Genomic DNA, 17,232 nt, shown 5'->3' with positions numbered 1-17,232 from the left:
TAATTTTTTTTTCCATTTTCTTCCAAAATGATGTAATTATATCTAACAAATCTTAAAAAATTTTTAGTTTCCTTGGATATTTTCTAAAATTAAGGGGACTCATAAGCAAACACATATTTTTAGAATACCAGAAACAATAATTAAGAAAAGACAGAGGTGTTGGTTGGGTTCCTTCATAATTTAATTCCCCAAACCAGAGAAAACATAAAACACATAATGGTGCTACCATTACACCTACTACCTAAGCAGGTAGCAGCCTAGAACCCTTATTATGGGACAAGTGCTGGGAATAAGGTCCCGCAACAAACCTTAAGTAGTTGCTCTTATTCCCTCTTTACCAATAAGAGGTTAAGCAACCTTCCCAGGATGCTTGACAAGGCAGTGATGGAGCCAGGATTCAAACTCAAACCCATCCTAGACAAAGCTACACTACCCTAGAAAGGACAGTGCCAAGTGGGCTGTGGCAAATATGATCTAAAATTAAAGAATGGAATGAGGACTTTTGAAAGTACAGACCAAATTCTGACCTTGTTCTCAGTCCAAAAGCAACTCACTATTCCATGTATTTGGAATAGATATTCCATAAAAATGCATTTTCTAGCTAATTCATGCTTCCCAGAAGTCATTTTACATATAACACATTCCTCTGCCTTAAAGTGATTATACCAAACACAATGGAACCATATGTTCTGCTTCAGGACCATTACTTGTCATACCTATCAGAGTAGCTAGCAGAGTGTCTCCCAGAAGGAACGTTGCTGTTGCTGTTGCTGGTCTCTTCCTTCACTCCTGTGAACAGAACTGTCTCTTTCTTGTCTTACTGTGTCCTATTCCTGTTGACTTGGCCTCCCTTTTCTTGTCCTATCAAATTTCTGCTTATTATCTATACTGGAACATTTCTATTACATTTTATCTTGATAGTCCAAAGGGGAAGTCATATTCAGGCAAGTGAGATCTTACCAAAGGGGAAGTCATATTCAGGCCAGTGAGCTCTTACCAAATTAATGTGACTCCCATGTTACTCCTCAATTTCAGTCACCGCCCCCCACTGGAAGGAATCATAAGAAACTTAGCAATGGTTACCCTTGGGGAAGTGGGCTGGCAGAAAGAGGTAAGAGGAGAAAGTGGAGGGCCCTTCCTTCCCCTTCTTTAATATCTTCAATTAATTGGGCTTGCTTAATGTTGTATGCATTTTTAGTTTTACCTTAAGAATATCAACAGTGGTTACCTGGAGAGGGAGACTGACCCCCCCACCTCCCACATTTTTTTAGTTGTAGTTGGACACAATACTTTTATTTTATTTATTTATTTTTATCTGATGCTGAGGATCAAACCCAGCGCCTCGCACGCTCTAGGCGAGTGCTCTACCGCTGAGCCACAACCCCAACCCTTTCCCCCTTTTTTGTATTAAAAGCAACGTGACAAGTACTATTGATACCTCTCTGTGCATCACACCCATAAGATAAATACATACATATAAGTATAAATTCAAAAATTTTTTAAAAAATATAACATTGCTATGGTAATTACTTAAGAAATTTAAACTAATTTTAATAAAACCCCAAGTAGTTAGTATCAAAAAAACAAATTCTGTCATGGTTGTGCGCGCGCGTGCGTGCGTGTGTGTAACTATAACTTACATTTCAGGATATAAAATGAAATTTTCCAATACTTTTCTAAAAATTACTTATTGACCTACACTGTGAAATCTCACTTTACATTTTTTCCCTAAAAAATTATAACCCAATAACCATTGTATATTAAAAGGCAAAGGTCCCAATATCAAATTTCATTAAGACTATAATCAGACCAGGCGTGATGGTGCATGCTTGTAATCCCAGTGGCTTGTGAGGCAGAGGCCAGAGGATTGCAAGTTCAAAGCCAGCCTCAGCAATTTAGGAAGCAAGTTACTAAGCAACTCAGTGAGACCCTGTCTCTAGTAAAACACAAAATAGGGCTAGAGATGTGGCTCAGAGGTCAAGTGCCCTGAGTTCAATCCCTGGTAAACTACCCCCCACCCTGCCAAAAAAAAAAAAGAAAAAAAAGAAAAAAGAAAAAAAAAGACTACAATCAAAGAACCTCTGATAAGTATTGATACTTATTTCTTCAAATTTATTTTATTACTTTGAAAAAAGACAGTTTGGGAAAGCCTATTATTTAGGCTAAATTTCCCTGAAATTATAGTAAAGTATCTACTCTACACATAAGGGACTATGTAACAGGTTTGGCATTCCTGATGAAATTTTCCAACTTTTAATATTATTGATGCTATTCAGTATAGATAGTTGATTTTTGTTGGGGCCATAAACTGTTTTGGTTTCTATTTCCTCTCACTTTTTGGCACTCTTCAGGAAGTATATCGAGCATAAGGAAATATGCATCCAAATCAGGATGGGTGTCACCTCACTCTCTCAGTTCTGTCACTCATCATCACAGATTGAGAACTCTTTATTTGGGACTCATAAAGTAGCTGGAATTGTCCCTATCATGCTGATATGATCTCTGTCAGAGTGTGCAGGCAGAGGGGATTGGGAACACGTATTCAGCAAAAAAGAGATGGTTTTTGCCTATAGGCTTGACGGGGGTCATCTAAAGCAAAGGTAATAGCCCAAGACAGCTGGTTGAAGCTGTAGGAAGCCAAGGGGCTAATGAAAACAGAGCTTGGCATGTAGTAGGTACTTAGAAAATACTTGTTGGATATATGCATGAAATGATTCTACTTATATAACACAAGTTATTTGAACAAAATGATATAAAATTCTTCTTCAATATATTGTTTTTGAAACATAATATTGCTCATGTGGCTCTGGTCTGCAGGAAAAAATGAAATGAACAATAGCATAGAAGCAGAAATCAGAATAAGCAAGCCAACCCTCAGCTTCCTCTGTCCACAGGTATAAACTGACTTCAAAGCCCACATCTTGTAGAGAAACCAAAAACCTTCTCTGTAGCAATTAACTGTGGGATAATAAAACACATGATAAAAAAGTTGTCTTTGGGGGTTCAGAATTTAATTTTAGGAAATGAATTTAACTCCTGTGAATTTTCTCCATATCAGATGATCAAATTAATATCTACCTAAGAACCATAATTGACAAGGCTAAAGATAAATCATATGGACATTATCTCTCTTTTCTACTGTCCATGCTAGTAACCTTTTATCATCATAACCTTTTATCATCAAGATCACTTTAGCAGATAGCCAATCCCAAAAAACCAAATGCTGAATGTTTTCTTTGATATAAGGAGGTTGATTCATAATGGGATAGGGAGCAGAAGCATGGGAAGAATAGATGAACTCTAGATAGGGCAGAGGCATTTGAGGGGAAGGGAGGGGGCATGGAGTAATTAATGATGGTGGAATATGATGGACATTACTATCCAAAGTACATGTATGAAGACATGAATTGGTGTGAATATACTATATATACCAAGATATATGAAAAATAGTGCTCTATATTTGTAATAAAACTTGTAATGCATTCTGCTGTCATATAAATAAAAAATTTTACATTATAAAAAAAATTCACTTTAGCAGACACCAAGAAGAGTCAACAGCTCTTCATGGAATCCCTGAGCTAGCTCTTAAAGGTCATCTGGTTCAATTACCAAAATACAGCCAGAAACTATCTGTCAATCAGAGAACTATATATAGAAGTGAAAGCATACTGTTTTATTGCCACAGTATAGTTTTTTAAAATCCAAGCCAATACATCAATTATTTCTTAATCCCAATCCATTCTTTGCTGTTAATTTATTAAAATGGATATTATGCGGACATATCACTATCAGAACAGTATTTTAATACTATTAGCATGACTATCTTATGTGAATGTTTTAAATTAAGCAAAACATAAGACTATTAATACTGTATTGCTATTATCTTAGTCTGAATTTGAAGGGAAGATTCTTTTAGTTAGTATAGGTATCCACTTAACAAAGAAACCCTCTCTATGACATATTTCATCTACAAGACTACATAATAAAAGATTAATGCAGCAACCTTAAATATTTTTATGTTTTAAAATCTAACAGGAAGTGCTGAAAATGGGATTACCAATTTCATTTATTTCTTCAACTGTTTTTTCTTCATATTGCACAAACGGATATGATGGCAAATGTTCTCTTTTTTTATGTTAAACTGTTGCTAAGTAGTGTATATAAAAAAATTTGCCATACCATATTTTGTGTTAATACAATTCATTATATAAAGGCTATACTTAAAAACATTTACAAAAACACGTTGTAATTCTTTTATGTAAAATGTAAGTATCTCAGGCTAATCATAGAACATCTCAAAACTAGTTTGTCAAATACTGTCACCAAGTACCTTTGCAGCAATAAGAACACCTTGATATCAGCTTCTCTACAAAGTATAATGTTAAAATAACCAAAACATACAGATGGAATCATATTTTTCAAATAAAGAGGCTTGTGTACACTTCAATAGAAAACTCACATCAGAGTCTGTTTCAACATCAACAAGCTATGGGACAGGAAAGGGGACTTTTGTTCTACACAACAGTGCCACTCAGTGGTTAAACAATGGTAGTGGACCAATAAACATGAACGAACTGTGGACAGGGGAAAAACTGAGTTTTGGAGTAGGGAATGATAATACTGTAGGGGGAGGAAGGGAGACAGAGAGGGGGAGAGAGGGGGAGAGAGGGGGAGAGAGAGAGAGAGAGAGAGAGAGAGAGAGAGAGAGAGGGAGAGAGGGAGAGAGAGAGAGATAGACACAGACAGACACACACACACAAAATGTTGCTATGGTAACTGTACCTTGGAGGTCAGTTAGAGTCTGGACAGGAACAGAAACCTGAGCATCGCTTCCTGTAACTATATCGCCTGGATTTCATAAGAAAAAATAATTAGATTCCATAGAGAAGAAATAAGAAACTTTTCTTTCATACTCAATGTTGTAATATTTTATCAATTACTAAAAATATAGCACAAGCTTAGAAAAATTAATATAAAATATTTTCAAGGAAAAAATAGTACTAGGGACTAAACCCAAGAGTGCTTTTTCACTGTGATTCATTCCAGTGTTTTTTTATTTTTATCTTGAGACAGGATTTAACTAAGTTGCCCAGAGAGGTCCTGAACTCAGAACCCTCCTGCATCAGCTTCCAGAGTAGCTGGAATCAGGGTGTGCACCAACCATGCCCAGTTTAAGGAAATACATTTTTTTGTTTTGTTTTGGTACCAGGGATTGAACCCAGGGGCACTTAACCATTGAGCCACATCACCAGTCCTTTCTAAGAAAAATATTTTATTTAGAGACAGGGTCTCGCTGAATTGCTCAGGCCTCATTAAGTTGCTGAGGCTGGCTTTGAACTCTGGATCCTCCTGCCTTAGCTCCCAAATTGTTGGAATTACAGGCATGTGTCACCATGCCCGGCAGGAAACAAATTTTTAAAAGAGTGTTTCCTAATAAGTTTTTGTTTGTATTTCCCAAAAGAAAAGTGAAAAAGTCTATTATAATAGACTATAATACAGGAAACTTTCACAATCAAAAGATTTTGCTACGCAGAGTTCATTGTGATTATATATACATTCTTTTTTTAAAAAAACTTTGAATATTAAAGTTTATATGTCATTTATTCACAGACCTTTTTTTTTTGAAATTGATTTCTTTCTATATCAGACAAAATTTATTTTTAACTTAACTTGAAAACAACTTCTTCAGTGATAAAGTCTAAATAAGTTCTAACTTCATATTAGGTAATGAAGAGTTGCCACATGTACTTACAAATGTCAATGTTTAAAAATAAATCTGTGAACTGCATACCCTTCACTTGATATAATTATAGGCAAGATTTCATTTACAAATTGGACCTGTAGTAAATGCTTAAAATAAAGTAGTGCTCAAATTCAAAAAACCAAGTGCAAATACAGACAAAGGAAAGAGGAAGGAAAAGAAAAAAAGAGGGCATTTTAAGAACACACAAAAGAAAGGAAAGGGAGCACCAACAGAAAATTCTGTGAAGAACCTAAGGTTCACTAATATTTAGAAGGAAGACTCTGTGGTTCTTTGATTTCCTTCCTGGATAACAAAGTTCAATAAGGAGCACAGTCACTGTCAACAGAATGCTCCTCTGGATATATCATCACCTATGGTATTTTGAGATTAATGAGCAACAGAGACTTTTAAAAAGGCATATATTTTCCATGTATGATAATTTATGATTAATGGACTTGCTTCTCCTTCAGCTTTTATATAAAATATATACAGTAGGTAAAAAATCAAATTTTGAATTAAGTAACATGCCCTCAGTGTCACTGGCTTCTTGCTGCAATTATGATTTACAACATAGTCAATTCATCTGGAAATTGTTGGGTTGTAATTATATTATCATCACCAAGTAATTAACAGTACACACACTTACATTCCCCTATAACTGAAATAAAATTTCTAAAAAAGAATATACCCCAAACTGTGGCAAACAGCTTCTAGTGGAAATGGTCAGGTCCTGAATTTTCATAATATAGTTAATTCTAAATTCACTGAACAATGGTAGGTCTGCTTTCTGTATACTTGGAGGAGATTTAGTTGGCTAATTCTAGATCATCTATTGATCTATATGTAGAGGTTGAAAACTCATATCACTAATAAAATTATGGAGAACATCTGTGCTAACTCTTCTTTCCTCACTATTCTATCACAACACATACATGTATTACATAATGCATTTCAAACAACACGTGTGAATTTGGATTACAAACACAACTGTCCCCCCTATAACCACAAGTATTTGTTAACTTATGAAAAACAAAACCATTTTCATCTTTATAAACAATAATTTTTCAAAACAATTTTCAAAATTTCCAGGATAGTACACTAAATTATCTTCTCTCAAGGGCACTGAGTAGACAACTTTGCTCTAGAAAGTCAGAAATCATCCCCTAACACAAGCCTCCTGGCAGGCTACTGTGTTCACTGATTTCAGGTGATACACTTGCAGATGTGTCAGAGAGACAGCATAGAAGAATATTTGTGGGACTTATCAGCATAAAGAATTAATATTGAAGTATTTTCATTGTAGAGTTAACAAATACATTTTTCACTAAAAGAACCACAAATTTTTAGAGCTGGGGGACTCCTAGGAATCAGTCCAAACCTTGCTTCAGGATGAGGAAACAGAGGGCTTCCATTGTAGTCTAGGGTTCTCCAGGAGTGAAGTCAGGAGCAACATCCAAGTACACTTTTGTACTTCTATAAACTGTCTTTTTATCCTTTATTTTATTCAAACCTTTATGCAGGGAGGAGAATTAGCAGGAATACTTATTTGTATTTAATATGAAGGCAGATAAGCTTTTTTGGTAGAATGACATGAGAAGAATGAACCATAAGTAAAAATATGGAAGAGTTAAAATAAAGCCAGTTTCTTTCAGGACAGGGATCAGTTACAAAATGCCCCAGTGATACTCGTGTTCCAAATACTTTGTTTAAGTGCTCTGTTTTCTCTTCATAACTGGGGATTGGTTTTCACCAATTGTTCCATCTCCATGCACTTCCTTTCTCACTTACGGTGATATTAATACTTGACATTTCCTTAGAGACACAACTTTATATTTCTATAATCATTTGGCTTGGTTCCTCAGAAAATTTAAGCTACAGCATTAACAGATTCTCTGACTCATTTGCCTGCCATCAGTTAGAATTACAACTGACTAAAGCTTGTTATCAAAGCAATATTGAAATCATATTTGTTTAGAACAATAAAATGTACAATTAAGAAATATACAAAATAACATTCATTTCCATATATAAAATAACATTCATTTCCATTCTGGAAGTGGGCACATCTCCTGGCATTAAATACATCTATAACATGATTCAAAGTCCCTTTTTATTTAAATCATGTGTGACAGCTCTACATTAAAAGAGTGCAATTTTAAATGAGATAATCTCATGTAAGGTAAACTGAATGTGCTAACAAAAAGTGTAAATACTAATTATATAAAGTCTAATGTTTCATATAGGCAAAGACACATAAAAAAGACAGATAACATCGTATAAGCCATGGATGAATACAGATAAGCATGCCCATATGTGAGTATTAATACATTCATTAATTTGCATCACTGGGGAATAAAGTCTATTTAACTTTAGTGTTCCAACTTAAATGCCAATATGTAAAATTTTTAATAATTTCAAATGTAATCTTAAACAGAGTAGATAGAACAGAATTCAAGGTCTTGTACTGACAATATTCCTCCTTTTACTGTCAACACTAAGTACTGAACACTGATGTAGCCCTGGCATCCCTTTTACGACATGAATGGGGCTTGGGTCAAGGCGTTTTTTCTGACACTAGATGGCTCCAGACTGTTATACTTTCTCAGGTCTTAGAATTAATTTTTTGGTATATTTTCTGCCATGATTTCACTATTTTTGTATTATAGTTTTAGCAGAGTTCCACCACTAAAAATAAAGGTAGCTGTTTCTAATCTGCTACAAATACAGGATCCTAACATATCTCTTTAAAAATAAGTAGAAAACAAGAATATAAAGATCCCAAGAAAGACCCTGAAGGGATCTCTTAGGAGTAAAGTGCAAGAGGCAGGTGGAGCTCTGAGAAAAGGCCCTGAAACAGAAGCAAGCTTAGTTGAGAGCCAGTAGCACATAAAGCCTTCACTCATCAAATGGGAGTTGTGGGCTGGATGGTCTCCCAGCTTTCCTCTGCTCTTACAGCCCATGGTGCTAACATTTGGTTCATGGATTCAAATGCTTATCTTGGTTACATGAGATTTTGTTTAGATTTTTTTTTCCCTTAAGATTCTAGTTTTTATTCTTTAGAGGTGAAGCTGCTACATGAGAAGCAAGAAGCTGAGTGGACTGCTTCCTCCAAACCATTGCAATGCACTGATCAATGCTATGACTGGAAAAGGTTTTAGACCTTCTCATTTCAGACTCTCTTCTGAAAGACAGCATTACTCTCTTTGCCAGCATTACTATATAAAGTTGCAGAGAACACAGTCAACTTATTTAAAGTCCTGTCTTGTGACATTTCATACCATCACATAGTATGGGGATCCACAGGCCAAAAATGCAAGTACACTAGGATATACAAGTTTAAAAAAATCTTAGTAAATTACCTGATAAAATGTTCTCAATTAAGAAAAATAGAGTATCAGATATTTCAGCTTGAAAAAGATAAAATGCAACAGATTTAAAAAAAATAAGTGTTTTGCATTACTCTCGCCTTCTGGGAGGTTGATTCCTCATAGGCTGGTGAGGAAAACCCAGGCTACCCTGTATTTTCTGTGGATTTACTAGTAATTTTTTCCTACCTTTGTTCAATTGCACTGGCATGCTTTCGGATTTCATCAGCCGCTGCTGCTGCTGCTGCTGCTGTGGTTGCAAATGATGCCTCAAGGCTTCTGCTGAGGTCCTGGTGGGGAAAGCAGCAGAGGAGGAGTTGCCACTGTTACTCCCAGGTACAGGACCACCTGTACTGCCTGGGGCCATTGCTGGGGAAATCAGCTTTCTTCCAAAATTAATCAGGCTATTAGAAACTTTATTTATATTCAGGGGAGCACCTTTGGCATTGGTCCTGAAAAAGAAAAATGAAGCAAAGTGATATAAATTAGAGGATGACTTTATTTTACCTATACTGTTGGTATGAAAACATAACTTGCCTTGCTTTGAAAAAGACCATTTACTAGATGAGCTACATAAAGTAAGAAGTAAAAACTTAAAGTGATCATAGAATAATGAAACACTGAGATTCTTAAAAACATTGCTTATGTCAAACAATCTTACTACTTTTCATTCATTATTCACTCAACAAATAGGGCTTATTGTATGCCAACACTATTAGGTTTTGAGGATACAGCTTCTAGTCTAGTAGAAAAGAAATATATTAATAAAATCACATAAATAAGTATATATTTGAAACCTGTACTACGCACTAGAAAAGAGAGGTGCAGGGCTTGGCATGTCCTGGGGTGCTTACAAAAGGGGGCACCTGTGAAATAAGCCTAAGAGTGGATATCCCACAAATCTAGGCACATGGGTAACAGGCCACATTTAATCTGATTTTGAAAACAAATGTTTCTGAGCGTCATGAAGTAAATTCATAAAAGTTATGCCAAGTGTCTAGTTCTTTAAAACTGCAATTACCCACCTGTCCCAGCATTCCATATCCTGTAACTTCACTTCTCTGGTTTATTTATTTTTTTGACAGCACTTTTCCTTATCTGACATACTATGTATTTATTTTGCTATCATTTGTCTACCTCCTCCAACCCCCAATTAAATCTAAGTTTTGCGAGAGCAAAGATTTTTGTCTTTGTTAATACTTCTATATTGCCACGGCCTAGAACACTGTAGGTGCTGTAAGTGTTTGTTAAATGGTAGCTGCATCTACCCACGGTTGAAATCTTTCCTGTAACAGAGGAAGAAAAGTCTCTGTTCTTTGCAACTTCTCCATTTGTGCTGAATTCCATCTCCTCTCCTCTTTTAATATTGTTACTCCACAGCCTCCTGTCCTGTACCATCATTTCCCCTTCTCTACTCTATTATTTCCATTAGAAGCCACCATAGTGAGTGTGTATGGGTGTATACAATTTCTCCTTTCATGCCCCATTCCTATCCAGTTACCATCCCATTTCTTTCTCTATGTTTTTTCAAGGTACCTTCATATGCTACTTCTGAAGTCTTTGGTCCATTAAGCTTTTGTGGTGGCCTCTTTGCTACCTTCCTAAAATCATTCAAGGTCACCAATAACTTCTGTATTGCAGATTTGAAGATTCATTCTTGTTTTACTCTACCACTCAGCAGCTACCAACTTCCTAACCACTCTCCTCCACCTTACTTTCTTGGGTCCTATGGTTTGCCAGCATCTGTGTTATAACTATCTGGCAAATAGAAGGCACTGAACAAATAATTATTAAATGAACAATTACTTCTCCATTGATTCATGATCTTGCAGTATGCCTCATAGTAATACTCTTGAAGACTAGTTATGATTACAAATTATTTTAGTTGTAGGAAGTAGCCCAACTTCATGACAATACACCCTCCACTTCCTACACCCCACCCCAGTACTAGGAATTGAACCAAGGACATTCTACCACTGAACTCCAACTCCAGCCCTTTCTATTTTTTGAGACGGGTCAAGTTGCTGAAACTTGAGAGTCTCTTGCCTCTGCCTCCTAAGTAGCTGGATTATAGATGTGTACCACTGTGCTCAGCAAAAGTTTATATTTTTACTGCTCAAGTCATTAATAGAAATGTCTTTTCTTTTCATAAAAGTGCAAAACAATCCATGTTATTTCAGTTAAAGTTGAATTTTACTATCATTTCCTTCTCTCAGATATATCTGGCAGCACACATATAGTAATTCTACTTTTTTATATGTCAGCTATATCCTGAACATGACTACATATCACTCTGGATCTGAATGGATCCATATATTCACAACAAAGAGAACCGTAAGTTTTCTCTAATGGTATTAGTTAATGTTATGGGCTAGGTACTGGAGGCTTACACTACTTTGGAGATAGGAGAAATCAAATTTAAAACTTGGGATTCAGCTTTCTGAATAAAAAAATCTATTCATTTATAACTCAATGAATTGCGGAAAACTAAAATGGTTTCTTTTTGTACTACGTTTCATCTTTAGAGAATTGAGTTATTTAATGGCCTTCTGAAAACTATGAAAAATAATGCTTCCTTATAGAGATAAGGATACACATTGCTTAGGCACCACTTATTTTCTAGTTTTTGGTTGCTTCCTAATGAAGTAGACCACTGTCAATTTACAGATACTCCAGATTGGCAACAGGGAAAGCTCTCAATACATGTTTCCTGAGAAAAAAGAATGAACAAAATAAAAAGAACACATAAATTCTAGATTAAGTAGGCATTCACCTGGCATTATGTACTCCCATTTTTTGTGAGTGGTAGTAGAAAGAGGAGCTCTCAAGATACTGCAGTTCTGTTGCATTTCAGTTTTACTTGTTTGCAAGTCAAGATTCATAATTCACAGATATGAAGAAATTATAATGTTGTTACCCTTTTTTATAAACAAAAATGTACTAGTCAAATTCCCATATTGCCAGTTGTAAAATTTATATGTTGATAAAAGTACTAAGAAACAGCTAGAGCATTATCAAGAGAATATGGTTAATGCATCTTCATTACTACTAATAACCATGGAAAAACATATAGATCAAGCTCATACCAAGTAATTTTTCATCTGAATAGCTCTTAGAAGGAGATGAGCGCTGTTTTCCTTTTTTTGAACATTTTTCTGTTGTTGTTTTTAACTCTTCTCCCCCTTATCCAATACCCAGAGCTTCCAGAAGCAGTTTTCTTTTCAAAATGACCATTAAAGGTTACTCTGTATTTTCTAGATATAAAAAATCTGAAAATTGTGTACTTCTAGGGAAAGTATGCTGTCAATGGTTTCTTTTTTCATGCAAGTTTTTAATGTCAAAGTTAACTAATTTAGATCTGAAATACAAGTAGAAGTATTCTTCACATAAAATACTGAACAACTTCCAACAAGTACTGTGTCTGTGATGTGTACCATTAAATCATGTGATAATTAATGCAGTTGTTGATGATTTGATGGGACAGTAGGGATTAGACTGGATTAAAGACAGAGTGCAATATATAGTGGTGCAAATAGTCAGGGGAACTTGGAGTTAACAAGACATTAAGTATTGAATCTGTTGAGTCATTCTGTGTAATCAGATCTTTCATTACTATTGTTTACTTACTGTTATTAAAAACAGCGCAACATAGAAGCAATTGTTTTAAAATTATACCAAGAACTTAGTTTTGGCGCCACCTCATTTAGCAGGTCAAGTCAATAGCAACAGAGGCATTTTCTGAAGACCCAAGAATCTCTTCAAAATACCTGTACCATACCCCAGCTCGAAATTAACTTCATTGTTGGGCTCTTTTTGTTCAGTTTCTGAATCTATGAAAATGGAACACTATGATACTATGAAAAGAGGCTTCCTCTTCCCAGCCTCTCACTACCCTCTTAGTTTCATATAGTGTAGCTTTCTGACCCTCACTCAACTCACATGACTCTCATGTCTCTAGTATCTTTGTAAATGCCAGAGTCATGACCTGTTTTAACTTTTAAAATCTCTGAAACTTAAAAAAAAATTATCATCTTGCCACAACCTCTTATCTCCTGTTATCCAAATCTTGACATCATCCTGGTTTATCTCCTTTCTACTTATAGACTTATTTTTTAGATATATTATATAGCCAATATTTATTTCACTTTCTGTAATACAATTTTGTTAGGTGCTTATCTGTATTTTTGTCAAATAATCAGTTTTCAGCTTATTTTAAATTATTTTTTCTCAATAATATAAGGGGGACAAACGAATGTCAGTAGAGGGGGCAGAGAGAGAAGAGGGGAGGGGAGAGGAGGGGAGGGGAGGGGAGGGGGGATAGTAGAGGATAGAAAAGGCAGCAGAATACAACAGACACTAGTATGGCAATATGTAAATCAATGGATGTGTAACTGATGTGATTCTGCAATCTGTATATGGGGTAAAAATGGGAGCTCATAACCCACTTGAATCAAATTGTGAAATATGATATATCAAGAACTATGTAATGTTTTGAACAGCCAACAATAAAAAATTTAAAAAAAAAAGATAAAGTATAGAAATAAAATAGAAAAAAAAATCCAAAAAAAAAAATAAATAAATTATTTTTTCTCAGTATTCTAATTTATATTTTTCTTGTTATTTTTTTTTCCTTGTGTTCTCCAAGGACTTGGTTTGTTCATTCATTCACTCCCTCATTCATTATTCATTTTCTCTTTTTTCCAATAAAAGCATTCAAAGTTACATATTTGCATCATAATCTAGTGTTAAAATAAAAGGTTTTTCTCCCCGATTTCCTTAATAGGTTGACACATTGTTATTCGGGCACATCATAAAATTTCAAATGGTTAGTTAGGTTTGTGTTTAAATACATTACTCATTTTGTTTTATTAAGTAAAAAGACATGTCAAAAGAATGGAATTTGGAAAACATTTGAATTTTTCAAAATGATTGTAAAAATCACAAATTAGAAAATATTAAATACAAATATTTTTATCAATTATTTGGAAATAAATGTAGTTTGTTATAAGGGACCAGTAGAGTTCACTAGAAACAAGTCATTCCAAGGCAACTGTACTTCCTGTCTGATAGTGCTTAAGGTCTGTTAGACTGTGTCAAGGTAACACAGTATATGTGGATATAATGGAGAAAAATGCATGCTTGGTTACATTGAACAACTGAACCCCACAATTCAATAAGAGCTCTTGGTAATGATATGTGTTTTAGACTTGGTTCACAGACTTGTTCACCAGTTCATTTTTAGATCATAATTTCTGTTAATGAGTTGTGTAACTATAGGAGAGTTATTTATCCTGTCAGGACCTAAGTTCTCTTATCCCTAAAACAAAGGAACATTTATGACATTTTAGATCCCTTTTAAGATAGAAAATTCCACAATTCTGTGGCTTGAAAAAGTAGGACATGTAGTAATCAACTTTTTTTTTTTTTCCTTAAAGACAGTGTCTTGCTACATTGCTCAGGTTGGCCTTAAAATCGTGATTCTCCCACCTCAATCTTTCAAGTAGCAGGGACAAAGGACTATGTGCCATCACACCTGGATGCTAATTTAATTTCAGACTAAAGGCTGCAGACAACCCCAGTGCATTAGATAAAAGAATCAAAATTTAAAATAAAGGTTAGAATGAAATATAAATTTAGCAGAAAAAAATTAACAAAGACAATGAAAAGCTCATGTAATTATGTTGACACCATGCCTACATATCACATATACAATGGGACAGCATAAGCTGAACATGAGCCCAAATTTTAAAATATTACAACTCTCAAACATCAATATTTTGGTTTGGCTGACAAGATTACAAACCTACAGTGATTATTAAGAAAATTAGGATTCTTGGGCTGCATTAATACTTAGGTGAGTGCCCACAGAGTAGAAGATATGACTGTGACAGTCAGCTTTTGATGATGTGTTAACTTCTGGGAGAAGTGAGGTCTAAAACAGAGAGAATAGCAGAGAGGTTGAAAATTAAGTTGGAAGAGGAATGGCTGAGAACACTGGGGGTCAGGTCCTCCAATATTATAAGGGCTGCTATATGGGTGTGGCTTTAAAAAACGATATAAGTCACAAAAGTTAGAGAAGAGACTTCCAAAGCAATTATATAAGAAATTCTAGTGATGGAATTGGTTCCATTTAAAATAGCAAGTGTCCTAATCCTGAAACTATATAAGTAGAGATTGGGAAATCATCTTCAGACACAGAGACTTCTAGTTCTGGCATGAGTAAAAGCTCCATCTAACTCTAAGAGTTTATGATCTGCAAGACAAAATAAGAGGCATACACACAAGTCTTGGACCTTGAAGAATGTGGCCAAACCCTATCTCCAAACTTAGGGCCTACTTGCTTGCCTTGTCTCTTTATTTGCACTATCAATTTCTATTCTGTTCCTTTCTCTCCCCCCACCTTTATCTTCCACGATCATTCTTCTCGATTCTTATCCATTTCTATCATTTTCTCATATCATTCTACCTATAGTTTTTTCTACCATAAAAGCAATTTATTTTAAAGTTATTTTCTTATGTGAAAAGAGTAGAATACATGGAAAAAGTACACACACACAACTTGATTTGGGGACAGAAATGATATCCTTGTTGCACTCCTATGTATTCCCATTCCGTCATCATTGATCTACTTTGAATGGATAATGGCTCATGTTTATTTCTTCCATTCTTCTAGATAACAATCTGTTTGGAAATTTATAAGAATTGTCAGAATTGCAGCCTAATACTTTTCCAGGTGATTCTAAGTTTATATTCATAATACATTTCAATATGATTCTAACATCCAAGCTGATGTTTAATATTTTTAAAAATTCTGTAAGTTAAAGTTTTTGGACTCTATGAAATGAATTATTTTCTAATTTTCTTAATTCTGTAACTTTGAAGATGGGTGCAATAAATTTACCTCAACCAAAGAAATCTATATCCAATTCTGATTTGCTTACCATAATGTGAGGTTTGTTATCTTAGAAAATGAATTCACTCCACATCTCAAAGAACGCTAGATTTTATAGGCTTCTATTAAAACTAAATGATAGGGCTAGCGATGTGGCTCAAGTTGTAGCACGCTTGCCTGGCATGTGTGGGGCGCTGGGTTCAATCCTCAGCACCACATAAAAATAAAGATGTTGTGTCCACCGAAAACTAAAAAATAAATATTAAAAAATTTTCTCTCTCTCCAAAAAAAAACAAACTAAATGATAAAAATTAACTTGCTATTATTTATTCCTTACTAGTTTGAGTTTCAAAGGAAACTTTCCTTTCAGTTAGACTACAATTCTTTTATGTGTGGCAGGTCCAATTTTCTCAATGTGATGCAAACCAAAAGGAGTAGTGCCTATTGGGAATAAAAAAGATTGGCAGTGATAGTGGTAGGATATAAGTCAGACTGTGGAGCTTACCTAATTGGATCTGAACACAATTTAAATTATGGTTTGTAAACTTCTCAAGACAACTATAGGAATAAATATTGAGGTTTCTATTTCTAGGATAGAAATAGGTTTCTATTTCAATGAATCTGTCTTCTAGACTGATGTACCTGAGAAGTAAGAATCATTCCAATGAGTAACCATGGTTCAAACTAGCAGAGACTTCACAGAGTCAGGGATTCTTTGGCCTAGGGGGACACAGCAGAAAGGAGGACCTTCTGAGGCATTTACTTTTTTGGGGGCAGGGAGATTTTCCCTTTTTACTTCTCTTTTTCTACTTTCAGAGTCACTACAAATATTCACAACAGAAAAAAAATAACAGTTGTAGTTAAACATACATAAATAATTAACTGTTAGGGTTTTAAGGCAGAAGTACAAAAGCCAATAAGATATAAAGAAACAAGGTGAATCCATAAAAAAGTCATGTTTTTAAAATGAAGAAACAGGAACGAACAGATTAGGTATAGAAAAATGGGAGAATTTACTTTCTCTTAATTAAAAATAAAATCTATATAACTTTTACACTGACAAATATAAAATATTGCTTAGATGTTGAAGAAGATCTAACTAAATGAAGAGATAATCCATCTTCCTAGATAATTCAATGATGTTAAGATATCAGTTCTTTCCAAATTGATCTGTAGACATTCAGTGTAATTATAATTAGAATTCTTATCATGAAATTCCAAACATTAATTTT

The 17,232-nt window shown here is 34.7% G+C and overlaps 1 protein-coding gene across 1 annotated transcript in view; it reads right to left on the bottom strand.

Annotated features, from left to right (window-relative positions):
• Window positions 1–17,232, bottom strand: part of LOC124080732 (TBC1 domain family member 5) — a gene marked incomplete at its 3' end in the record, with an annotated part of 424,799 nt that overhangs the window by 8,258 nt on the left and 399,309 nt on the right. The window contains 2 exon segments of the mRNA XM_046426732.2: window positions 4,783–4,848; window positions 9,298–9,560. Of these exon segments, the coding sequence (XP_046282688.2) occupies window positions 4,783–4,848; window positions 9,298–9,560 (329 nt within the window).

Source organism: Marmota monax, unplaced genomic scaffold, assembly GCF_021218885.2.
Source record: "Marmota monax isolate L192 unplaced genomic scaffold, Marmota_monax_Labrador192_F-V1.1 WCK01_AAM20220418_F8-fsc00452, whole genome shotgun sequence".
Taxonomy (NCBI): Eukaryota; Metazoa; Chordata; class Mammalia; order Rodentia; family Sciuridae; genus Marmota; species Marmota monax.
Note: the sequence above shows the minus strand (reverse complement) of the source record. Positions and strands in the feature narration are given on the sequence as shown.